The sequence below is a fragment of the Canis lupus genome, chromosome 3 (genome assembly GCF_003254725.2).
Source record: "Canis lupus dingo isolate Sandy chromosome 3, ASM325472v2, whole genome shotgun sequence".
NCBI lineage: Eukaryota > Metazoa > Chordata > Mammalia > Carnivora > Canidae > Canis > Canis lupus.
In genome coordinates, this window is record NC_064245.1 from 8533413 (window position 1) to 8559819 (window position 26407).

The 26407-nt window shown below is 34.6% G+C and overlaps 1 protein-coding gene across 1 annotated transcript in view; it reads left to right on the forward strand.

Moving 5' to 3' along the window:
* Positions 1–26407, forward strand: part of SLCO6A1 (solute carrier organic anion transporter family member 6A1) — a 95301-nt gene that overhangs the window by 18373 nt on the left and 50521 nt on the right. Inside the window, 3 exon segments of the mRNA XM_025437768.3 lie at positions 3761–3882; positions 4715–4824; positions 17507–17651. Coding sequence (XP_025293553.3) covers positions 3761–3882; positions 4715–4824; positions 17507–17651 — 377 coding nt within the window.

A 26407-nucleotide genomic window follows, 5' to 3' on the forward strand; every position in this document is an offset into this window, starting at 1 on the left:
AAGCTCTATATTCATCACACAGTAAATTCCATTTATCTGCTTCTCCTCAATCTCTGAAAGCCACCATTCTGCTTTCTATGACTCTATTTTATACATCATATAAGCAGAATCATGCAGTTTGTCTTTTTATAACTGTCTTATTTCATTTAGCATAATGTCCTTAAGGTTAACCCATGTTGTAGCATATGCTAGTATTTTCTTCCTTTTTAAGGCTAAATAATATTCCATTGCATGTATATACTTCTTTATTCATTTATCTGTCTATGTGGATTTAACTTATTTTGTCCACCCCTTGGACATAACATGTCTACCCCTTGTCTAGTGTGAATAATAATACAATTAACATGGGTGAGCAAATATTTTTTTTTGAAATTCTATTTTCAGGGGTGCCAGGGTGGCTCAGTTGGTTAAGCATCTGCCTTTGACTCAGGTCATGATCCCTGTGTCCTGGGATCTAGTTGCACATCGGGCTCCCTGCTTGGTGTGGAGCCTGCTTCTCCCTCTCCCTCTTGCTTGTGCTCTCTTTTCAAATAAATAACAAATATCTATCTATCTATCATCTATCTATCTATTGAAATAAACAAATATTGAAATAATATATTTTTAAATATGTTTATAAATAAATACATAAATAAATATTTCCAATAAATAAATAATCTAAAAAAATTCTATTTTAACTTCTTTTGGATATATATACCCAGAAGTGGGATTGTTAAATCATCTATTTTTGATACTTTTGAGGAAGTTCCATGCTACTTTCCATATATGGTTGTACCGTTTACATTCCTACTAGTAGTACACAAGGGTTCTAATTTCTCAACATCTTTGCTAACACTTGTTATTTTCTTTCTTCTTCTTCCTCTTCCCCACCTCTTCTATCTTCTTTCTTCTTCTTTCTCTTTCTCCTTTTTTTAAAAATAGGCATCCTGACAGTTATAAAGTGAAAGCTTCATTGCGGTTTTGATTTTCATTTCACTGATGATCAGTGATGTTGAGCACCTTTTCATTTACTTTTGCCTATTTGTATGTCTTCTTTGGGGAAATGTCTAAACATTTAGTTATCTACATATAGTGCTTCTTCTAGCAACAGCATTCAAAGACACAGATGCCATATTCATCCCTGTGGTTTCTCATACAGTATTGCCTCTGACTAGGGAACATCTGATAAGACAATAAAGAATGACAGTATGACAACTATAGATTTCTCTGTCCCCTATTATTCAGAAATAGCTGACTTGATAGAATGATGTCATGACTTGGTACCCTCAACAGTTCTTTATTTAGGGTCATATCGTCTTCAGAGATAATTTTACTCATTCCTTTCTGATTTGAATGTCTTTATTCTTTTTCTTGCCTAATTAATCAGGCTAGTATATCTAGCGCTGTGTCGACTAAAAGTAGGTATCTTTGCCTTGCTCCTGATCTTACTTTGTCATATATGGTCTTTATTATGTTGATGTATATTCCCTATAAACTTAATTTGTTGTAAGTTTTTATTCTTTTGGCAAATGATGTTTCTACATGATCAAAGGATTTTTATCTTTTATGCTTATGCGGTGTATCACATTAATTGATATGCAGATATTGAACCATCCTTGTGTGCTTGGAATAAATCCCTCTTGATTGTGGTTTATGATCCTTTTAATGTATTGTTAAAATTGGTTTCCTAATATTTTGTTGAGGATTTTTGCTCATCAGGGATATTGGCTTATAATTTTCTTATAATATCCTTGTCTGGTTTTAGTTGTGCACTTAAATGCAATGTCCAGTTTCCATTTATTTTTTTATATGACAAATGAATCAAGCTTACATTTTCCCCCTCAAAGGGATATCTCATTCTACTGATGACACTTATGGATCATTCCATTTTTTAAAATTAATTTATGTTTTACTGATATTATACATTATCTATATCATAAATTTCTTATATACGTGGATTTCCTTCTTATCTCTTGTCTCTCTAATCTGTTGTCTGATCTATCTCTCTATTCTCATTCCAATACTACAATTTTTAAATAAGTACACCTTTCCATATGATTGTAGCATTGATTGGATAAATCCTTCCTCAAAATGATTTACCAAAGAGCAGAGGTTATTTGTGCAACATTACTCGTTCAGATAAATATAATAATCTCAGGTTATAATTAAAACATTCTGATTTGAAATACTTGAACTTAATGTATCAAGTTGGGAATAATTGTCATCTTTCTATGCAAGAATATGGTATATGTTGCTCTGTGTTCGCTCTTCTTCTTTTATGCCCTTCAAAAAAAGTTTTATAATTTTCTTTATTGGGACTATTCCATTAAGCTTATTCCTAGTAATTTAAAGTTCTTTGTTAGTATTGTGCATGGAATCTTTATATTATTACACTTTCTAATTATTTCTAGTAGAAGGAGATTCTTTGCTTGCTCTTTGTTTTTTCTTTGTTCTTTGCTTACACTTTTAGTTTATTTTCCTCATTCTTCTTGGTTATCAATTATTTACACATATGTAACAATTATATGTAGCATAATGCATATGGTTATAGTACTTAGCTGGATTAAAAAACAAAAAGAGAAAAGAAAATTTCTAAATATTATAATCAGTGAGGAAACACATAACCCTAGTGACAATCTAGAGTTGAAACTCCTTGTGCATAGCGTGTCCAGATATATATACCTATTGGATAATGGAACTCAAGATTGCAACCTTGTAGCATTGCAAGTTAGAACTAGTATCCCTGAATAATGTAGCAATGGATGAGGAGTTGTCTCATAAATGAATAAAACTGGGAATATTCTCCACCTTCTATGAAAGGCAAGGTCTATATGCAAGCTCCTCATCAGGTCTCTGTTGACAACAGAATTGCCTGTGAGAAACCAGTACCTTCAAAACTGTGGTTCTTGAGTATGTGGATATTTTCCCACAACAGGTGGTTGGACAAGGTCTTACATGCCTGTGGAACTAAAGACAGTGGTAACTATATGGTAATGAACTTCCTCAAATCTTCTCCCTAAATGATACAAAGTAACTTCACAACTATGGAAACTTTTCCAAGATAATGGCCTTAGCATGACTAAAGACAAAGAATGTTGAAACTGCAAAATGAACAGTGAGTAAAAAGAGAAAATCATCAAATCCAGCACAGGATCCTTCACATTCCTATCCCACCCCATTCACCGCAAAGTCTGCAAAGGCAGACCAAGGAAAACTACAGCGAAGATGGAAGACAAAGCCTAACAAAGGGTCCTATGGGTCATTAGGTGGTCACTAGAAGGGTAATTAATTACCCCTCCATCTGAGTTGAGTCAGAGAAGGAACTATAAGAAAGAGATATCCAAACATAGGTGATTTAAAGAGTCAGATGCCAGATAAAGGGTTGGTTGTGCATCTTAAATGACAAGAGTCACCCTAAAAGGTGTGCATGATTTAAAGGAGCAAAAATGATTGTAAAGAATAGGTGAGGTTTAAACAGGTAGTCTTCCAAATACATGACTTCTGCTGGAGAAAAAAAAATTAAGAAGAACAAAGAAAAAAAAAAAGAAGAACAAAGAATTACTTTTGCTACCTGAGTAGACGTGGGAAAAGAAAGAAAAGGGAAAAATTTAGAATCCTGCAGGATAAAAGAAAACTACGTGATTGGAGGACTTACAATCAGCAAAACAAACAATAGGGACAAATTAACAGAAAAATGCTTCTCTCTGTTTTTCTCTCTGATTATGGCTTTATTTGTAATGGGATACACAAAGTTGAAATTTTTAATTTTTCTCTGTTTAAGTGGTGAAGACACTGATGGTGATCAAAGATGGATGCAGAAATGGTGGATTTATTTTGGTTTGGTCTCACTTATTGCATGGTCTACATTAATACCATTGTCATGCTTTCCACACAGTATACGAGGTGACTATAAAAATATAATTCATTAAATTAAAAGATGGTAGATTCCTTGTCCTCACCCCCATCTCCCATTGTCAGAATATGGCTGAACTACATTTATTTTTGTCATGGAGATATGGGGAGATATGCTAATGTTATTTGAATAAATGAAGCTGCATGTGGCCAAATATTTTATTTATGTGCCAGGCTTTCATTAGTATGTATCTTTGCTTCTTGTCATTTTTTAAGTGCTAGAGTTCATAAGTTTTCTTTAAAATGAAACATGTTTAAATCTATTTACCTAGCATTATTTAATACATGTACTTTCTGAAAGAATTATTGTAAGATAAATAATAACTATTAAAATTCTTTTGGAAACACTAAAAAATTAACATGCAACATTAGAGAAATCAAACACTCTCCTAATGGCAGTACATTTTACTGGCACAGCATATTTTTAGCAGTGTCAAAGATTAGTCTTTTACATTTTAGGGCTTTGCTGTCAAATACTAGTCACTTGCAGCATGTGGATATTTAAATTTCAAATTAAATGAAAATTAGAAACACTTAGTCATAGGAGCTACATTTCTAGTATTTAATAGCCACATATAACTCATGGTTACAATATGAGACAGTACAGATATGGACAATTTTCATTATCATGGAATGTTCTTTTTGACAGCACTGTTTTGGGAGAATGTGCTTTTTGCTTAATTAGACTGGCTTTAGTTTGTTCACAAATAGCTCACTTATCATTTAAAGAAAAATTGGGTTTATTAAGATATGTGCATATGTTTGTATATATGTTTTAATTATTTAAACATGTCATAAGATTTTTTTACTTGTTATCATATAGGTACAGCAAAGATAAAAGCTGAGAAGCGTAAACAGCCTAATCCATTCAAATTAAAAATTAAAGATCAGGAATTTGGAACCAGTCTCAAGGATTTATTTTCTACTATTTGGGTAAAGTAATATTTTACATGAACAAGCCAAATAAGTTGACCTGTATACTTTTCTAACAATGGATTTAAGAAAATAACCATAAAGTGTCCAACTTAAATCTGAGAGGGATTAAAAAAATCTGAGGGAGATTTTTGAAGTCTTAATTAACTTATTCATTTTATAGATAATGGAAAATAGGACCCATCCTTACCTAAGTGGCATTTACAGAAACAGGCTAATGTCAGAGGATGGTACTAGTGTTTTCCTTCTATTTCTTTTATTTTACTTTGTGTTTGTTCTTTCCCTGAAGAAATAAATAAGACATTTAATGAGAAGGCTTACAGGTGTTAACATCTTTTTATTTTTTATTTTTATTTTTTATTTTTTAATTTATTTTTTATTGGTGTTCAATTTACTAACATACAGAATAACATCTTTTTATTATGCTTAAATGACTTAGCAGAGAACTCTAGAAGTTAACAAATATTCTCTCAAACATCATATTTTATGGAAACTCTCTCAATATCAAATGGAAAAGAATTCTTTGCTCCTCTGAGAAACATGGCCTACAAAAAAGACATAGTGGGGTTAAAAAATTCAACTATTTAAATTTTTTTTAAGATTGTATTTATTTATTAGATAGAGAAAGTGGGGGTGGGATGGGAGCAGAGGGGGAGAAGTAGAAAGAGGAAAGGAGAAGGAAAGAATCTCAAACCTATTCCTTGCTTAGCATGGAACTAGACATGAGGTTCAATCCCATGACCCTAAGATCATGACCTAAGCTGAAAGCAAGAGTCAGAAGCTCAACCAACTGAGCCTTCCAGGTGCCCTAAAAATACCTCCAGCTCCTAAGTGATTCTATATTCAATTTGCTTTCTCTTCTCCTTTTCCTGTACATTGTGGGCAGAACTGTATTGAAGATATAATTCTAACACCTATGCCTTTATGGAGCTATATTCTTGCGTGGATCTCAGGTCTTAAAAAGTGCAGAGATTAAAAAAAAAACGGATTAACAATTGTGTAGAGAAAATTCCATGTAAAATGTAGTTTAGATATGGGGTAAAAGGAAGCATCACTGAACAGAGAGCATTTAAATGGAAAACCCTAAAGCAAAAGAAGGAATTATCCATTTGATGAATGGTCGTGAAGAAAATTCTGGGCATAAGAGACACATGCGGAAACATCTTGAGACAGTGAAGTTTTGGGTATGTTCAATTTAGAGAAGACTTGTGCGTTTCAAGCAAAGTTGCTTGGAGAGGAGAGTGAAAGAACACTTGGTTGGAAACACAAGCAAAGGCTAGCTCATGAAGGTCCTTGTGGGACATGGTGAGAACTTTAGAGTTTGTTTTGAATGCAATAGGAAGTCAATCTAAATAATAAAATGATGTTTTAAGAACTTTAAAACATGACTTTGTAAAAAATGGATTAGAGTAGGGTAAGAATTGAAAAGGCGGTATGATTTGGGTGTTATTACAGGGAATTTTCTCTGGGTATTATAAATAGTTATTTTTTTATTCAGCTGTAGTATATGAGACCAAGTTGCAAGAACCAATTAAAGAATTACTTGGCATTTATAAAGTTCAGAGCTATGAACAATGATTTTTCCAAGAAGGAAAAAGTAAACCTTTCACATGGCAACATTATTTGAGCTTCTGGAGCCTTAAAAAAGAAAGAAAATAAATTAAAACCTAAGATGTGGGGAAGCAAATGTTCTAAAGTCTATACACAGACATATAATATTAAGAACCACTAGAAAGCTTATGTATCTACACTCTTGACTTTAACAATTAGCAGGCTGAGTTCAGAAAGAAAAGAGAGGGATAGTGGGCCATACATTAGGGAACCTTCTAGATTAGAAAAATTCCCACTGTTTGCCTTGTTTCATGGCTTAGCACCTGCCAAAGCTGAATTTCTCAGTAAAGTATATCTACTGAGCCATGTTGGTGAAATTATTTTATTTTACTTTGTTTTATTTTTAATGTTGACAAAATTTAAGTTGAGCATGTCTTCTCCAATGATAAGGGAGTCAGCCCGTGTTTTCTACTACGTTGATGGTTACTTGTGAGTCAGTTTAGCAATGCTATTAAAGAATTCATGCAAGGAAGAATGGAGCTGAGCAGTGAGTAATGGTTATAATCCCTCATCAGGTAAGAGCTAGAGATGCTATGACTTTCTGGGAATGAGTAGAAAGTGGAACTAAGGGTAAGTTTATGCTTCTCTGTGGTAGATCTCACAGGCAGAAAAATTTTCTTTGTAAGGGTTTGTTACTTTTTGCCCAAGGCCAAAAGTGAGACTATGTGCTAGAGACTGGCCACCCAAGAGTAGCTTCCTTTTTTTCTTTGGTAAAAAGTTTTAAAGAGAGCAAGCTCTAGCCTTCTCTTTGTGCTCTGTGGTTATCCAAGGGGTAAAAGGCTAATGATGCACCAGCTCCCTCTCTCTATCCATAGATTCTGATCTGTTAGCAGGCCTAACTGTGAGTAGGCCTACCCATCAGGGACATTATATAGCCCTCCCTATAGGTGATACATTATGCAAACTTCCATATTTCTTTGATTCTGAGACATACTTTTTTTCTTCACATTTTAACATCTTTAAACTTGGGTTAGTATTAATTTGATGGAGTCTTGAAATAACTGTAAAGGAGGATGTAATTGTGACATAGTAGATAATGCCTGAGTATGGGTAAACTGGTCATGGCTGTTCGTATTATCATTACTTTACATTACATACTTTAGTGGTGCTGTCCCTATTGAGTGCGATTGCTGGGTTAATTTTTCAAAAAAGATGAATGCAGTATTCAAGCATGGGATTATAAAGTTTTTATATATGTATTATACATATACATATGTATATGTATAATATAAATACATATATGCAAATATTTGATGTTGAAGGAATGACCACTAGTTCACATTTTCTTGTAAAGTAACATCCAGGCATTTTATGAAACTTAAGTAAAGGAGTCCCACAAGTAGAGATAGCTTTATTGTTCTTTTATTGAGATACCTTTAAAAGGATACCTACCACATGTTAAGGTGTACAGCTGAGTCAGGAAAAATTGGCAAGTCCTTCTTAATAGATCTAATGTATTTCAAAAGCTGGTGAGACTAATACCTACATAGTATAGGACTTTCCTTAGAGCATTATCTCATTATGTCAGTTGCAGTGTTTTTTTTCTTAGTGGTACATAAAATGATGGTGTTTCTTACTGTTGATTGTATTTTATATTAAACGAAATAATGGTGTTTTAGCCTGTCTGCTCACTTTCTTCAAATAAGAAATTGGTACAGTAATGGTATCTTCCTCATGGGAATGTAGGGTGTATAGATTACTGCATATCCCATGGTAAATACTCAATAAATACATAATTAATATGAATACCTACTTGAGAGATATTTCTACTTTTAGATTAGGGAGGGAAAGTATATAAAAAATAGGGGAAAAATTCATAAGATTTTCCTTTTATCTTGATAAGAAGAGTGGGTTATCAACTAGAAGATAAATTTAAAAGACTAGTGTGAAGAATTTGATTGAATAAAGAAAGATCTATTGTCTTCCTATACTACTAACTCTATAGTTCAGTACCTCCTGGTTCATGACACTTAATTGATATTGTTTGAGGTTCAATGTCTAGTTCACAAACTCCTGATGTAAGGACTGACATAAAATCATTCCAACAAGCAAATTATTCCAGTCGGTAAAATTATCACCGTCATTATAAGACTTGCTGACTAATAGCTAGTTAAAAAACACATCTGATCTTTTAAGCATAGATTTTTTTAAAGAGTCTTCTTGTCATCAATTTTTATTAAAAGGAGCCAGGGAAGTAGCTGTTTTTAGAATGTTATTCTCTCTACTGTTACCATATTTCTTTCTGGTCCTTATTTATATATTTTAGAAAATTCATCAATTAAGGAAAGAAAAGAGTTTTACCCAAATGTCAGTAAAGATAATTTTAATTCTAAAATAGGTAAGATGGAAATAAAGAAAAGATAAAAAGCCAAAACAGAAACAAAATATTTAACATATTTGTAAAATTATACTATCATTTGCAAAAATTCTAACAAGATATTAGCAAATCCAATCCAATAGTACATTAAAAGAATTATTCATTGCAATTGAGTGGGATTTATTCCTGGGCTGCAAGAGTGGTTCAATATTTGTAAAACAATCAACATGATATACTACATTAATCAAAAAAATGATAAGAATCTATGATCCTCTCAATAGGTGCAGCAAAAACATTTGACAAAATATAGCATCTATTCTTGATAAAAACCCTCAACAAAGTAGGTATAGATAAAACTTATCTCAACATTATAAAGGCCATATATGAAAGATCCACAACTAATATCATCTTCAATGGGGAAAAACTGAGAGCTTTTCCTGTATGGTTGGGAACAAGACAAGGATGTCTATTCTCACCCTTACTATTTAACATAGTACTGCAAGTTTTAGCCTCAGCAATCAGACAACAAAAAGAAATGAAAAGTGTCCAAGTCAACAAGGAAGAAGTAAACTTTCACTATTTGTAGAGGATATGATACTTTATGCAGAAAACCCAAAAGACTCCACAAAAAATTGCTAGAACTGATACATGAATTCAGCAAATTTGCGGAATACAAAATTAGTGTACAGAAATCTGCTGCATTTCTATACACCAATAATGAAGCAGGAGAAAGAGAAATCAAGGAATCAGTCCCATTTACAATAGCATCAAAAACCATAAACTACCTGGAAATAAACCTAACCAAAGAGGTAAAAAATATAAACTATAAAACACTGATGTAAGAAATCAAATTATTTATTTCCACAAATAAGTAGAAAAGCATTCTATGCCTATGGATTGGAAGAAAAAACACTAAAATGTCTATACTACCCAAAGCAATCTACATATTTAACATAATCCCCATCAAAATGCCAGCATTTAAAAAAAAACAGTATTTTTAACAGAACTAGAATATCCTAAAATATGTACAGAACAACAAAAGCCCCCAAATAACCAAAGCAAGTATTTTTCTTGAAAAAGAAAAAGCTAGAGATGTCACAGTTTTGGACTTCAAGCTATATTACAAAGCTGTAGTGATCAAGACAGTATGGTACTAGCACAAAAACAGACAACATAGGTCGGTGGAACAGAACAGAAAACCCCGAAATGGACCCACAACTATCTGGTCAACTAATCTTCAATAAAGCAGGAAAGAATATCCACTGGAAAAAGGACAGTCTCTTCAACAAATGGTGATGGGAAAACTGGACAGCAGCATGCAGAAGAATGAAACTGGACCGCTTTCTTACACCATACACAAAAATAAATTAAAAATGGATGAATGATTTAAAAATCTGAGACAGGAAACCGTCAAAATCCTAGAGGAGAACACAGGCAGCAACTCTTTGGCATTAACCGTAGCGACTTCTCACTGGACATATCACTAAAGGCAAGGAATACAAAAGCAGAAATGAACTATTGGGACTTCATCAAGATAAAAAGCTTCTGCACAGCAAAGGAAACAAAATTAGAAGGCAATCTATAGAATGGGAGAAGATATTTGCAAATGATATATCTAATAAAGGGTTAATATCCAAAAATCTATAAAGAACGTATCAAACTCAACAACCAAAACTCAAATAATCCAGTTAAGAAATGGGCAGAAGAAGTGAATAGATTTTTTTTTTCCCCAAAGAAGACATCCAGATGGCTAACAGACACATGAAAAGATGCTCAACATCTCTCATCATCAGGAAAATACTAATCAAAACCATGATGAGATACCACCTCACACCTGTCTGAGTGGCTGAAATTAAAAACACAAGAAATACCAGTTATTGGTGAGGATGCAGAGAAAGAGGAACCCTCTTGTACTGTTGGTGGGAATGCAAACTAGTGCAGCCACTGTGGAAGACAGTATGGAGGCTCCTCAAAAAGTTGAAAATAGAGGAACCTGGGTGGCTCATTTGGTTAAGCATCCAACTCTTGATTTCGGCTCAGGTCATGAGTCAAGTCCCTCTTCAGTCTCCCTGCTCAGCGGGGAGTCGCTTGTCTCCCTCTCCCTTTCCCTCTGCTCACACACTCTCTCCCTCAAATAAATAAGTAAATAAATCTTTTTTAAAAAGTTAAAAATATAACTACACTAAAATTCAGCAATTGCACTCTTGGGTATTACCCAAAGGGGACACAAAAATATAGATTCAATTTGGTGCATGCACCCCGGTGTTTTTAGCAGCATAATCACCAATAGCCAAAATATGGAAAAGAAGTCAAATGTCCATCTACTGGTGAATGGATAAAGAAGATGATGTGTATACACACACACACACTGAAATATTCTCAGCCATCAAAAACAACGTCTTGCCATTTGCAATGATGTGGAGGGAGCTACAGTATATCATGCTAAGTGAAATAAGTCAGAGAAAGACAAAAACCATATGTGGAGTTTAAGAAACAAAATAGATGAACATATGGGAAGGGGGAAAAAGACAAGGAAACAAATCATAAGAGACTGTTAGTGATAAGAACAGGATTGATGAAGGAAGGTGGGTGGGCGATGGGCTAGATGGGTGATGGGGTTAAGGAGGGCACTTGTTACAATGAGCTCTGGGTGTTGTATATAAGTGATGAATCACCAAATTCTATTCCTGAACCAATATTGCACTATATTTTAACTAACTAGACTTTAAATAAAAATTTGAAGAAAAAAATAAACAAGTAAAAAATAAGTTATAAAATCCATGAGGCAAAAAGTTATAAATGTCTATGGGTTTAAGCTAAGAATAGAAAGTAGAACAATGAATAACTATAGCTATCAGAATATAATCAATTAGAAGTATATTTTAAAAGAGTAAAAATAGAAAGCTTGGGAGTTAGGGAAATAAATTAGGGAAAAGAAAAAACAATGAAATTAGCACTGGCGAGAAGCAGATAAGGAATAAAATTTTATAAGAGAAAACTGTTTTTAAATGTATGGATCAGAGAGATGAACACTTTTACCTCGTTTTTCTTCATCTCCTGCCTTAAGTCTCATACCTTATCAGTGGGGAAGACATTTATATACTAGAATTCCAGTGAACAAAGAAAAGAAATTTAAAATTTCAAATCAAAAGATCAAAGCTATTTTGATATGAAAGAACTTTTTGAACTACAGAACTTGGTTCTGTAGAACCAAATGAATATAAAGCATTATTCGTTGCCTGTGTGGCTAGAAATGGATGACAGAGTACATAAAAAAAGGCTAGTGTCCACATTATTTAGATATTACACTCTGAGTGGTCAAAATATTAATGTTCTTTGAAAGCAGGTAAATTGCTATCATAGAAACTAGAATCAATCAATGTACATTTGACACAAGTAACATGATTCTTTATTTTTTTATTTATTTATTTTTTTTGGAACATGATTCTTTAAAAAATATATTTATCATTTGTATTTATATCAGGATGACGTGTACTAGTTTCGGTCTCTGAATTGTCTCCTAGGTTTGGTGGAATAAATTGATATTTGTAGAAGCAGAGTAAGTGAGGAGGTTTCAGGATATATGGCTGAAACATTTTTCAGCTTGAACAAGCAACATTTTCTCGGTGAGGTCTTTTATTCATCTTGACAGATTTAATGAAGATAACCATTACTTATTTTCTGTGGCTAATTATACATGTTCTTCATGAGGAACCAAGACCAGAGAAAGGGAGAAGTTAAATGATCAAGTAAAACACTTGGAATATTCAAAGGAGCTTATTGGTCTCCTCTTCAACTTATATTTTCCTCCTATTTGTCTATAGACACTAAGGCCTTTTACCTTTTACTGGCAAGGTCATTGTCTCCTGTTATGCTACCTTGCTTAGGGTAGGAAGTAGATGGATGCTTCTCCCACATAAAAGAAAAAGTTCTGCAATTAATTGGGACACTACACATCCCATATTCAATGAACCTTGGTTCATGCAATAGCTCCCTTATTAACATTTGTTTCCTGCTGCTACTCGAGACCTGTCCTGAATCTTAGTCTACTTGTCTGTGTTCACTAGATAATTTACTTTATATTTTGCTGATATTTGCTGATCCTGTTCTTATTTCACACTCATACTAAGTAAGTACCTGCAGGAGTACCTAGTCTGGCTTGAAACCATACCTCCCAGACCACCACGAGCCTCCTCTGGTGTGTCCAAAGATCTTGGTTTTAGACAAACCCTGTGATTGACTAGGGCTAAGAGCCACAGTGCTACACGCTGTTGCTTAAATTTATCTGCTACTGTGAAGACCTAATTTGATTTCTCCTTTGGTACATTTACACCTATCATAATTCAACCTACCATAATTCAGCCTGATTTCATTACATGAAATCCCTTTAAAAATAGATTTTTTTTTAAAGAAGAGAGCCTGGACATTCTATTAGAAAGGTCTGTTGTATTCTGAGTGTTATGGTTACAGTTTCTTTTTAAAAAATATTTATTTATTCACGAGAGACACACAGAGAGAGGCAGACACAGGCAGAGGGAGAAACAAGCTCCATATGGGGAGCCCAAAGCTGAACTCATTCCCGGGACCCCAGGGTCACACCCTGAGCCTCAACCACTGAGCCACCCAGGTGTCCCTACAGTTTCTTTCTGAATAAAGTGCCCAGAAGTGGTTCCTTATGCATTAGTTGCCATGCTCTATGGGATGTAGTTCAACTGTCCTACTTAAAACTAGGTCTGGGATCAGCACTTGAACCCAGATAGTAACTCTTAGATTTCCCAAAAACCTCTTAAATAGCTTGAGAAAATACCCAATAGGGACACTTGTTAAAAACTGACTTGATAATTTCTCTTTCTTGGGAGAGTATAAATAGGAGAAAGTCTGGGAAACTCAAACAACACAGCCTTAATAAATTGACATAGAACGAATGTGCAAAGGCTGTTGAGAAAGAGGAGCAAATGGAGAGACAATGTAGTCAGAGGCCGTAATAGACGTAGATATAGACACAACAAGCTGATAGAAAGAAGCCGAATATCTGGGCCTTTGAAACAGTTAAGAGAAAGCAGTGGAATGCTCACTAGGGAGCAGACACCAAAGCTGCCATTTGATTCTGAATCATGTTCTGTTTCTTTATGAGTGCTGAATTATTCAGCTACTTGGAAAATGTTTTTGACTTTCTTACTTTACTGAGTAACATCAACTGGATTAACCTTTGAATCTATTCATTTTAATTCTAAAGAGTCCAAACACAAAAATTATCTAGTGCTGTGGTTCTCAGTGTGGCTCCCAGGCCATCATTATCATCATCATCATCATCATCATCATCATCATCATCATCACCTGGGAATTTGTTAAAAATTCAAATTCTCGGGCCCTACTCCAGACCTGCTAAATCAGAAACTCTGAAAGTAAGACCGGGCAGTCTGTGTTTTACACCGTTCAAATGATTCAAAGCACACTAGAGTTTGCAACCAACAAATCTGATAATCTAGCGTGACCCTCTTATTTTATAAATTATGAAAATGATGTGTATGCTTTCCTAGGTACCTTCTATATGCCAGAAACCAAATTATTGCATATATTGCATTTTCATGATCACCTGGAGATACAGATATTGTAATTTCTATCTTACAGATGATGAACCAGTAATTTAAAGAGGACGAGTAAAGAAATAAAATGAGTAATTTTTCCAAAGACACGTGTATCTTTGGATGTGCACACAGGCACACGCACACATACACATATAGGTGGCTTAATTGAGGTTAACAATATAAAAATATCTCATGTGACTGACTCTAACATAATTACCTTGTCTACTATTAATACTGCCTAAAAAATAGGATATGTAGAGATGTGATTTACTAGTTGTTGTTCCAAAAATCAGTTGCAGAAAGGAGGAAAAAGCTAGGTTTTCTGTTCCTCATTCTGCCTGTAGTATCTATTTTTTTTTAATTTTTATTTATTTATGATAGTCACAGAGAGAGAGAGAGAGAGAGAGTCAGAGACACAGGCAGAGGGAGAAGCAGGCTCCATGCACCGGGAGCCCGATGTGGGATTCAATCCCGGGTCTCCAGGATCGCGCCCTGGGCCAAAGGCAGGCGCCAAACCGCTGCGCCACCCAGGGATCCCTGCTGTATCTAATACAGACTGCCATTTCATATAAAATCATGGTATAGACCAATGGGACAAAAGCTACAGAGCTCAGCAACAGGTTAATGCATATAAAATCTTGCTATATGATAGAGAAGGCTCTGCAAGGATAGCTGCTCAGTAAGTGTGAGAACAAATTTGATTCTCTCTATGGTGAAATGAAGTTGGGCCTCTCATACAAAGGTGATTTCTAGGTTAATGTAATGTGATTAGAAAAATGCTAGCACAAAATATCAGAAAGGGAGACAGAACGTAAAGACTGCTAACTCTGGGAAGCGAACTAGGGGTGGTAGAAGGGGAGGAGGGCGGGGGGTGGGAGTGAATGGGTGACGGGCACTGGGGGTTATTCTGTATGTTAGCAAATTGAACACCAATAAAAAATAAATAAAAAAAAAATAAAAAAAAAAAAAAGAAAAATGCTAGCACAGTTAATGCTAAACCAGGAAAGAAATATCTTGTGACATAAAGGTAGGAAAGGTTAAACAAGTTTGCAAATGTGAAAATATGAAGTAAAAATTAATGGGCTAGATTACAATCAAGATTTCTGTTCTGTGAAGGAAACTGCAGACTATGTTAAAAGAGGAGTAAGAGATCTCTTAGTCTAACAAGAGATTAGTATTTAGAATAAACAAGGAAGTCTTGAAAAATCTCTATAGGAATTTCAGGAAGCCTAATAAAAATACGAAAAGCAGTTCACACATAATAACTAACCTGAAATAGCTATGAGTGACGTGAAGAAGTGCTCAGTTGGATCTGAATTTAGAAAAGTGCCAAGCAAAGCATGTGTGGTATGATTGTACATCCATCAGCATGGCAAAATTTTAAAAGCCAGCTAATAATATCAAGGATTTGTGATTATGTGGGGGTTTACCACATATCTATTGCTATGTGACAAACCATCCCCAAACCTAGTAGCTTAAAATAATAGAACACAATTTTGCTCATTAATCTGCAGTTTTGTCAGGGCTTGCTCTGCTCAGCTCTACTTGTCAACTAAAGTGAAGTCTGGAGAATAAAATAACCTGAAGGCTTGTTTACTCAAATACTAGCTTTTGAAACTGTTTGCTGGAATACCCATGCATGGCCTGGACTTCCATATGGCCTGGACTTTCTTACAACATGCAGAAAGATTCTCAAAGCCAAAGTCCTGAGAGAGTGAGAATATACAGCAGGAGTCGTACTGTCGTTTTATGACCCAACGTCAGATGTCATGCAGCATCTCTTGCTTTGTTGCGACAGTCATAAAGGACTTTCCAAGGTCAATGCCTCCTGACGGGAGCATGGCAAAGTTCTGGAAGGGAATGTGGAATGGAAAATACTGCTTGTGATGAACTTTATAAAGTATAAGTTGCTCCATGAAGAATATGTAACTCTCCTACGTTATGGTCTGATTGTAAACTGATACATTTGGGGAAAAAAATCTAGAGAAATAGTGGAAGGAGGTATATAGTAGATCCTAATGGCCCAGCAATCCTTGTATGGATATATAGTTCCAAAGACAGTTGACCCTAGTCCGTAACGGTGCACATACAGGGATGTTTAAGATGGCCTTGTTTGTAACAATGGGAGTTGAAGTGAGTCTGAGCATTTAACCCTGTGGGAGTTAGACAACCCTCAGAAGATGAATTAGATCAATATAGAGAATTTGTTTAGAATTTTCAAAATGGTATTTAGGACTAGAAAAAAAATTAATTTAACAGTATATACAAACATAAAGCACCACTGAAATTTTCAAAGATATATAGGTATATAGAAAATAGAGAAAGCCGTTAAAAAGTTAATATTTTCATGTCAATTACTGTCATGTTAATTACTATGTATAGTGTAATAGTATAATAGGTAATAGTACAGCATCACTATACATCCTTGCTAAGGCTTCTGAATTAGTTAAAAAAAATTGACTAAAATGCAAAATGTAAATGACTTCACTCTATATGGAATTCCCAGGAGTAAAATGTTGTAGAATCTTAATAGTAATACTAGTGATTTTCCTTGAATGTTGCTTATCTTTGTTTTTTTATTTAGGTAAAAAGATTTATTAAGAAAAAAATAGATTAACTAAAGTAAAAGGACATTCTAGACACCTGGTTAATGATATCTTTTTTTTTCCTTAAGTTTTCCGGAAAACTGCCAGACTTACAAATAAAAATTATAGGTGGTATGGAGGTCAAATTACAAATAAAAATGGTTTTGTATTTTAAAGATTTTATGTATTTATTCATGAGAGACACAGAGGGAGAGAGAGGCAGAGACAGAGGCAGAGGGAGAAGCAGGCTCCATGCAGGGAGCCCGACGTGGGACTTGATCCCAGGACTCCAGGATCATGCCCTGAGCCGAAGGCGGTGCTAAACTGATGAGCCATCTGGGCTGCCCCTAAAAATGGTTCTAATACATGTCTTTAACAGTATTTATATATTGGTGAATTGCAAATTTTGGTTTTGATTTATATATCTATATCTATATCTATCATCTATCTATATATGTGCATTTTCAGTTTAGATTGGGAGAGGTAAAAGTTTTGCTGATTGGTCATTACTATGTGAATGAAAAAAAAAATCTCTTCTTTGCCTAACAAAATAATTTGAGTATAACTTATTTCTATTTCAGGTTCTGTTGAAGAGTCCACTATTTATATGCCTAGCTCTGACCAAAGCTTCAGAATCTTTAGTTTATATTGGAGCTTCTGAATTTTTGCCTATATATATAGAAAATCAGTTTATATTAACACACTCTACAGCTACTAAAATTGCAGGTAGACCTTTTCTGCTCATTGTACTTATTTTGAAGTTTTTATGTAAAATTTTCTTGTATGCATCTATGAAATATTTCAAATAAGCATAAAGTAGGAGTGAGAGCATTTACTCAACTTTTATTTTATCGTTATTTTAAAGTGATTCCATATATTACTCAGTACTCATCACAATAAAATATACTCTTAATCCCCTTTATTTTACCGACTTCCCCACCTACCTCGCCTCTGACAACCACCAGCTTATTATTTGTATTTAGAGTTGGGGTATTTGTCCCTTTTTTTCTTTGTTTGTTTTGTTTCTCATATTCCACATATGAGTGAAATCATATGGTATTTATTTTTTCTGACTTATTTCACTCAGCATTATACCCTCTAAGACCATCCACGCTGTTGTGAATGGCAAGATTAAGTTCTTTTTTATGGCTGAGTAATATTACATTGTTTATATATTCCACATTGTCTTTATCCATTCACCTATCAATGGACCCTTCAGCTACTTCTATAATTTGGCTTTGTAAATAATGCTGCAACAAACGTAGGGAGGCATATTTCTCCTCCAAGTTAGTGTTGTTGTATTCTTTGGATAAATTCCTAGTAGTGGAATTACTTGACCATAAAGTAATTTTATTTTAAATTTTTTTCTACACTGTTTTCCACAGTTGTTGTACCAGTTTCTATTCCTACCAGTGGGTGCACAAGCGTTCCTCTCTCTCCACATCTTTGCCAACCCTGTTTCTTCTGTTTTTGATTTTAGCCATTCTGACAGGCGTGGTGATACCTGATTGTGGTTTTGATTTGCATTTCCCTGGTAATGAGTGATGTTGAATATCTTTCCATGTGTCTAAAATGTGTTTCTTGTAGGCAGCATATAAATGCTATTTATTTATTTGAGAGAGAGAGAGAGAGAGGTGGGGAGAGGGACTGAGGCTGAGAGAGAAAGAGAGAGGGAGAAAGAGAGACAGGCAGAGAGAGAGAGAGAGAGAGAGAGAGAGAAAGAATATCTTTCAGGCTCCATGCCCTTCATGGAAACTGACATGGGGCTTGACAACATGACTCTAGATCATGACCTGAGCCCAAATAAAGAGTTGGATGCTTAACCAAATGAACCATCCAAGTGACCCCCTTACCCTTGCTTTTTTTTTTTAATTTTTATTTATTTATTTATTTTTTTAGAGAAAGACATACATGTTATTTTTAATTCATTCAGTCACCCTATGTCTTTTGACGGGAACATTTATACTATTGACATTTAAAGGAATTATCGACAGGTACATATTTATTGCCATGAAGTTTATTGTTTTCTGTCTATTTTTGTAATTCTTCTGTTTCTTCTTCTCTTGTAATTAATGACTTTCTTTAGTGTAAAAAATGACTTTTTTTTAATCTTTGGATTGCTTTCACTTTATCTTTTATATGTCATTATAGGTTTTTGGTTTGTGGTTACCATGAAGTTTATATATAATATCCTAAGTATGTGACAATCCATATTTGATTGATGGTTGCTTTAGTTTGAACGCATTTTAAAAGCTTTCTATTTTCATTCTCTACCCTCCAAGTTTTATATAGTGCTTTTGCATTTTTAAATTTTATGAAACCCTTAACTAATTTTTAGATGTAGTTGATTTTTACTACTTTTGTCCTTTAACCTTCATGCAAGCTTTATTAGTGATCTACTAGCTTTACTATATATTTGCTTTTACCAGTGGAAATTTTCCTTTTATAATTTCTTCTAGCTATGGCTTTTTATTTTCCACTTAAAGAAGTCTTTTTAACCTTTCTTATAAGGCTGGTTTAATGGTGATGAATTCTTAACTTCTGTCTGGGAAATTCTTTTTCTCGCATCAATTCTGAATGATAAGCTTTCTGGGTAGAGTATTCTTGGTTGTAGTTTTCTTCTTTCAGCACTTTGAATATTTAGGCTACTCCCTTAGGGCCTATAAATTTTCTACTGAAAAATCAGGAGATAACCTTACAGGGTTTCCCTTCTATGTAACTAGTTGCTTTATGTAACTATTTGGTTGGTGTTTCTTTAAGCACTTATGAATTATGAATATGAATATCCCTATGGCCTGAATATACCATTTTCACTTGACGAGTAAGTAAGACTGGTCAAATAGTTGTGAATCTGGTTTGGTGTATCCCAAAATGAGAATATCAGTCCACAGAGTCACAAAGCCTGCTTGCATCAGGGCTTCAGTTCTGACAAGAGGCTAGTAGTAAGCTAAGAGTTGTTTTTCCAACTTAGCTGTTTTAGGGAGTCAGTGAATCCCAGGGAATGCTTCTGAACTGAGGCTGGCTCCCTCTTCCAGAGGCTCTAGTACACTAAATCATCAGTTATAGAGACTTGGAGCTCAAATGGGTCATTAGGTTTGTGTACCTCAAAGCAAGAAGTATGCCATAGCCTGTTGCTTGGCTTTAAATGTAGGTCCGGATTACACCCATTGCAGGTTAGCTGAGAGAAAAGACCACTGAAATAGAGTATCCATATGAGTCATCTATTCTCTGTAATACTCAAGAGTCCAAAGTGATGCCCTGTGACCTTGTGGTTGAGGGGAAGAAGGACAATAATTTGTCCCTAATTGCCAGAGCGGTTGAGCATTTTGAATCTGTCTGCATTGGTCCCCCAAAACTTGATGAGCTGTCTTCTGGATTTTGTTGAGCTTTATCAGTCATCTTTGCTGATGAAGATATGGTTACACCAAAGTAATTAATGAATTAATTTGAGGCTGAGACTTCTGACCTTCCATCCAACCAGATATTTATCTATCATTGAAAACTTTTGGCATTGGTGGGTGATGTACTCACAATGAATCCTGACCTACCTCTTTGTAGTAGGAAATGTTAGGGGAGTTTAGGGAATACTGCAGATTTATTATTCGTGGCCTTATAGCGTGAATGAGAATTGGTCTTTGTCTTTGGTTGCTAATGGGATTCAAAAGAAGGTTTTGACAATGTCCAAGACAGCGTCTCAAAGTGCCATTCATGTGTGCCATAAATTTAGTTACTTCACAATATCTGGAACTTCAAGGGATATAGGAGTAACAACTAAATTGAATTGGTGGTTAATCTGTTAATCTCAATTCTCTGATAACCGTTTTCAGTGGCATAAGGTCTGTTGAATTGAGTTCTTGCCCAATTCTTACTCTCTTACTAGCCCTGCTTCCTTTAAGTCCATAAGTAAGCCTGGGATTTTTCTTTCCCATCCTAGGATTCTATGTTACTTTTGTTAGGCAAGAAGAGACAGGGGCACAGTTTTGGGTATTTCAATTTAATGTATTTCACCTTTACTTTTGAAGTTTAGGAGCATGTATAGTACAAGTTTTTAAGTGTAATTACCAATTATACCTTTTAGAATTGAACATACAATTGAAAGCCACATAATTAGTATATTGAAGCAACAGCAAAAGCACATTGAAATTGTCCAAATCCTCACATACAAGGTCACTTTGCCTCCTTTTCAGAGGCATTTTAAGAATCCAAAGTCTGTAGTGCCTCATCTATGATTTTACACAGGAAAATGTCTTTCTTAGAGTATCTTGCTGAGAGGGTGACAATGTTATAGCAAAACAACCCTGAGATGTTTTACTTTTGTCTTAGAATAGATCCAGGTTTGGCATAATAGACTGTAGGAGGAATTGAGCCCACAGGCAGTCCATCTATGACCGGTTTGTTACAATGGGCAGACCTGAGATTTTTATGGTTTCAGATCTCATATTTAAGCCCTTAATCCATTTTGAGTTTATTTTTGTATAGTATAAGGGAGTGGCCCAATTTCATATTTTTGCACATCCATGTCCAGTCTTCCCGACACCATTTGTTGAAGAGACTGTCATCTTTTTCCCATTGCATATTCTTTGCTACTTTGTTGAAGATTAATTAACCAAATAGTTTTGGGTTTATTTCTGGGTTTTCTATTCTCTTCTGGTCTATATATTGATTTTTGTGCCAGTGCCATACTGTTTACAGCTTTCTAATATAACTTGAAGTCTGGAATTGTGATACCTCCAACATTGCTTTTATTTTTTAAGGTCACTTTGGCTATTTGGGATCTTTTATGGTTCCATGCAAATTTTAGGATTGTTCATTCTAGCTCTGTGAAAAATGCTGTTGGTATTTTGACAGGGATCGCTTTAGATATGTAGTTTGCTTTGGGTAATATGGACATTTTGACCATATTTGTTCTTCCAATCCATGATCATGGAATGTCTTTCCATTTCTTTGTGTCATCTTCAATTTCTTTCATCAATGTTTTATAGTTTTTAGACTACAGGTCTTTTACCTCTTTATTTAAAATTATTCCTAGTATTTTATTATTTTTGGTGCAATTGGAATGGCAATTTATTTATTTATTTTATTTTATTAAGTTATTTTCTTAACTTCTCTTTATGCTGCTTTGTTATTTGTGTATTGAAATGCAACAGATTTCTGTAGATTGGTTTTATATATCACGACTACTGAATTTATCAGTTCCAATAATTTTTTGGTAGAGTCTTTAGGGTTTTCTATATATAGTATCATGTCATATGCACATAGGAAAAGTTTTACCTCTTCCTCACCAATTTGGATGCCTTTTATTTCTTTTTGTTGTCGATTACTATGACTGGGACTTCCAATACTATATTGAATAAAAGTGGTGAAAGTGGGTATCCATGTCTTATTCCTGACCTTGGGGGAAAAGCTCTCAGTTTTTCCCCATTGCAGGTGATGTTAGCCATGAGTTTTTCATTTAAGGCTGTTATTATGTTGAGATATGTTCACTCTAAATCTACATCGTTGAGGGCTTTTATCATGAATGGATGTTGTACTTTGTCAAATACTTTTTCCTCATTTATTGAAATGATCATATGGTTTTTTAATTTATTTTTTGATCATATGGTTTTTATCCTTTCTCATTGATGTGATTACCACCTTGATTGAATTGTGAGTATCAAATCATCTTTGCAGCCTGGCAGTAAATCCCACTGGATTGTGGTGAATAATTTTTTGATTTATTGTTGAATTCAGTTTGCCAATATTTTGTTTAGTATTTTTGCATCTATATTATCAGGGATGTTAGCCTTTTGTTCTCTTTTTTCATAGTTCTTTACCTGGTTTTAGTATCAGGGTAATTCTGGCTGCATAGAATGAATTTGGAAGTTTTCTTTCCTCTTCTATTTTTTTGGGAAAATTTTGAGAACAAGTATTCACTCTTTAAATGTTGGGTAGAATTCACCTGTGAAGTCATCCTGCCATGGACTTTTGTTTCTTGGGAGTATTTTGGTTACTGATTCAGATTCATTGCTGGTAATCAGTCTGTTCAAGTTTTCTTTTTCTTCTTGTTTCAGTTTTGTTAGAGTATGTTTCTAGGAATTGGTCCTTCCTGTATAAGTTGTATGATTTGTTGGCATACAATTTTTCATAAGATTCTCTTACAATCCTTTGTATTTCTGTGGTGTTGGTTGTTATTTTTCCTCTTTTATTTGTGATTTTATTTGAGTCCTTTTTTTGTTGCATCTGACTAAAAGTTTGTCAATTTGGTTTATCTTTCCAAAAGACCAGCTTCTGGTTTCATTGATCTGTTCTCTTGTTTTTTTTTTTTTCTAGTTTCTGTATCATTTATTTCTGTTCTTATCTTTATTATTTCCCTCCTTCTGCTGGTTTGAGGTTTTGTTTGCTGTTCTTTTCTAGCTTCTTTAGGTGTAAGGTTAGGGAGTTAATTTGAGATTTTTCTTGCTACTTGATGTAGGCCTTTATTACTATGAACTCTTCTCTTAAATTTGCTTTTGCTGCCTCCCAAAGATTTTAGACTATTGTGTTTTCATTTTTGTTTTTCTCTATGTAATTTTTGATTTGTTTTTTGATGTCTTACTTGACCCATTAATTTTTGAGTAGTGTGTTATTTAGCCTCCATGTATTATGGTCTTTCCACATTTTTTTCTTGTAGTTGATTTCTAGTTTCATAGCATTATGGTCAGAAAAGATACATGGTATGACTTAAGTCTTTTTGAATTTGTTGAGATTGTTTCGTGGCCTAATATGTGATTTCTTTTGGAGAATGTTCCATGTGTACTTGAAAAAAAATTATAATTTGGTGTTTTAGGAGGGAATATTCTGAACATATCTGTTAACTCTACCTGGCCCAGCAGGTTATTCAAATCCATTGTTTCCTTGTTGGTTTTCTGTTTGTAGGATCTGTCCAGGGCTGTAAGTGGGGTGTTAAAGTGTCCTACTATTACCATATTACTATCGCTTATTTCCCGTATGTTTTTTATTAACCTTTTAGGTATTTATTTGACTGCTTTCATGTGGGATGCATAAATATTTACAATTGTTAGGTCTTGTTGGACTTTACTTTTTATTATTATAGAGTGTCCTTCTTTGTCTCTTGTTACAGGTTAAAGTCTATTTTGTCCAAAAAAAGTATTGCTACCCCAGCTTTCTTTTCACACCCATTTGCATGATAAATATTTCTCTATCCCCTGACATTCAATCTGTGAGTATCTTTACATCTGATACCCATCTGATACCTGAGTCTTTGTAAGCAGAATATAGATGAGTCTTTTGATTGGAGTATTTAGTCCATTTACATTTAAAGTAATTATTGATAGATATAAATTTATCACCATTTTATTACTTGTTTTGTGGTTTTTCTTGTATTTCTCATCTGATCAGTTCTCTTTTTTGCTCTCTCCTCTCACAGTTCGTACTTGGGTTCTTTTCTCTTTATTTTTTTGCATATTAATGGGTTTTGATTGTGGTTACCATTAGGTTTATATATAACGTCTTCTGCATATAGCAGTTTATATTAAGTTGATGGTCACATAAGTTTGAGCTTCTTCTTTACTCTTCATCCTCTCCTCCCCCCCATGTTTTTGGTAAGGTATCATAATTTACATCTCTATATTTTGTGTGTTCCTTGACTGATTTTTACAGATATGTTTATTTTCACTGCTTTTTACACTTCCTGTTTTTCTTACTCTTATTGTTTTTGTTTTTCTCTCACAAAATCTCCTTTACATTTCTTGTAGGGCTGGCTTAGTGATTATGAATTCTTTTAGCTTTGGTTTGTCTGGAAACTCTTTATCTCTCCTTTTTTTAAAAAAAGATTTTATTTATTTATTCATGAGAGAGACAGAGAGAGAGAGAGAGGTAGGGACACAGGCAGAGGGAAAAGCAGGCTCCATGCAGGAAACCTGATGGGGGACTTGGTCCCAGGACTCCAGGATCATGCCCTGGGCTGAAGGCAGGTGCTTAACTGCTGAGCCACCCAGCGATTCCCTTTATCTCTCCTTCTACTATGAATGTTAGCTTTGCTAGATGGAGTATTCTTGACTGTAGATTTTTTCCTTTCATGCCACTTTCTTCTGGCCTGTAAAGTTTATGCTGAAAAATCTGCTGATAGCCTTATGGTGCTTTCCTTGTGTGTAACTGTCTTCTTTTCTCCTACTGCTTCCCCTTGCCCCTTCTTACTGCTTTTAAAATACTCTTTTTATCACTGTTTCTTGCATTTTTAATTACTGTGTGTCTTGATGTGGCCATCTTGAGTAGTTTTTTTTTTTTTTTTTTTTGGAATTTCTGTGCCTCCTGGATCTGGATAACTGACTCCTTTCCCAGATTAGGGAATATTCAACTATTCTTTATTCTTCTAGAATCACTATAATGTGAATGTTACTATGCCTGTTGGAGTAACTGAGTACCCTAAGTCTATTCTCGTTTTGCATGATTTCTTTTACCTCACCTGCTCAGCTTGATTACTTTCCATTATTCTGTTCTTCAAGTCTCTAATTTGTTCTGCCACTTCTTCTAGCCTGCTATTTATTCCATCTAGTGTATTTTTAATTTAATTTGTTGTGTTCTTCATCTCTAATTGGTTCTTTCTTTGTGTTTTCTATCACTTTTGAAGGGTGTCATTGATATTCTCCACTGTTTATTCAAATCCAGGGAGTATCTTTATGATCATTATTTTAAATTCTCTATCAGGCATATACTTGTATCTGTTTCACTTAGATATCTTGCTGTGGTTTTGTTTTTTCCTCTTCTTTCATTTGGGGCATATTTCTCTGTCTCCTCATTTTGTCTAACTCTCTGTGTCTGTTTCTCTATGTCTGCCCCCTAGTTTTGAAAGTAATGGCTTTATGAAGAAGAGGTCCTGTAGTGCTCTGCAGTGCACAGTCCTTTTATGTTGACCAGAACCTGGCACTTCAGGAGTGCTTCTTGTGTGTGTTGCATGTACTCAGCTATTGTGTCCTGGCTAATTTTCCCTTCAGTTTAGTCAAGTGCAGAGGCTCTCTTTGCCTGTTGTGTGCAGTGTACAGTCCCCAGTCGAGGTGGGGAACAGTTTTAACTAGGTACACCTCAGGCTTCCACAGGGCCTACTCCTCTTGCTAGAGCTGAGGCCCTTAAAACATATGAGTTAGAAGGTATGGTGTTGTCAAGATTTGTACCAGTCTTCTGGAGAAAGGGACCTGCAGCCCTGGGACTGAGGTAAATATGACTGGAAAGGGTGGATCCGCTGAAGTCTAGGGGTTCAAGGCATGGTGTAAGCAAGTTAGGTAATGAATGTGGGTACAACTCTGGGGGAACATAATCTTATAATAGACAGTAATCATGCTCACCTTTTGATCCAGAAGAAAACATTATCTTTGTTATACTTGACAGTAAATGTATCTTCTCTTAATTCTAGGAGGGACACGATAATCTGTTTTCCAAAACTATGAGCAAACTTGCCTTCTTCTCTTGAGGAGAACACTATCTCTATTATCCAAGGCTGTTTTTTC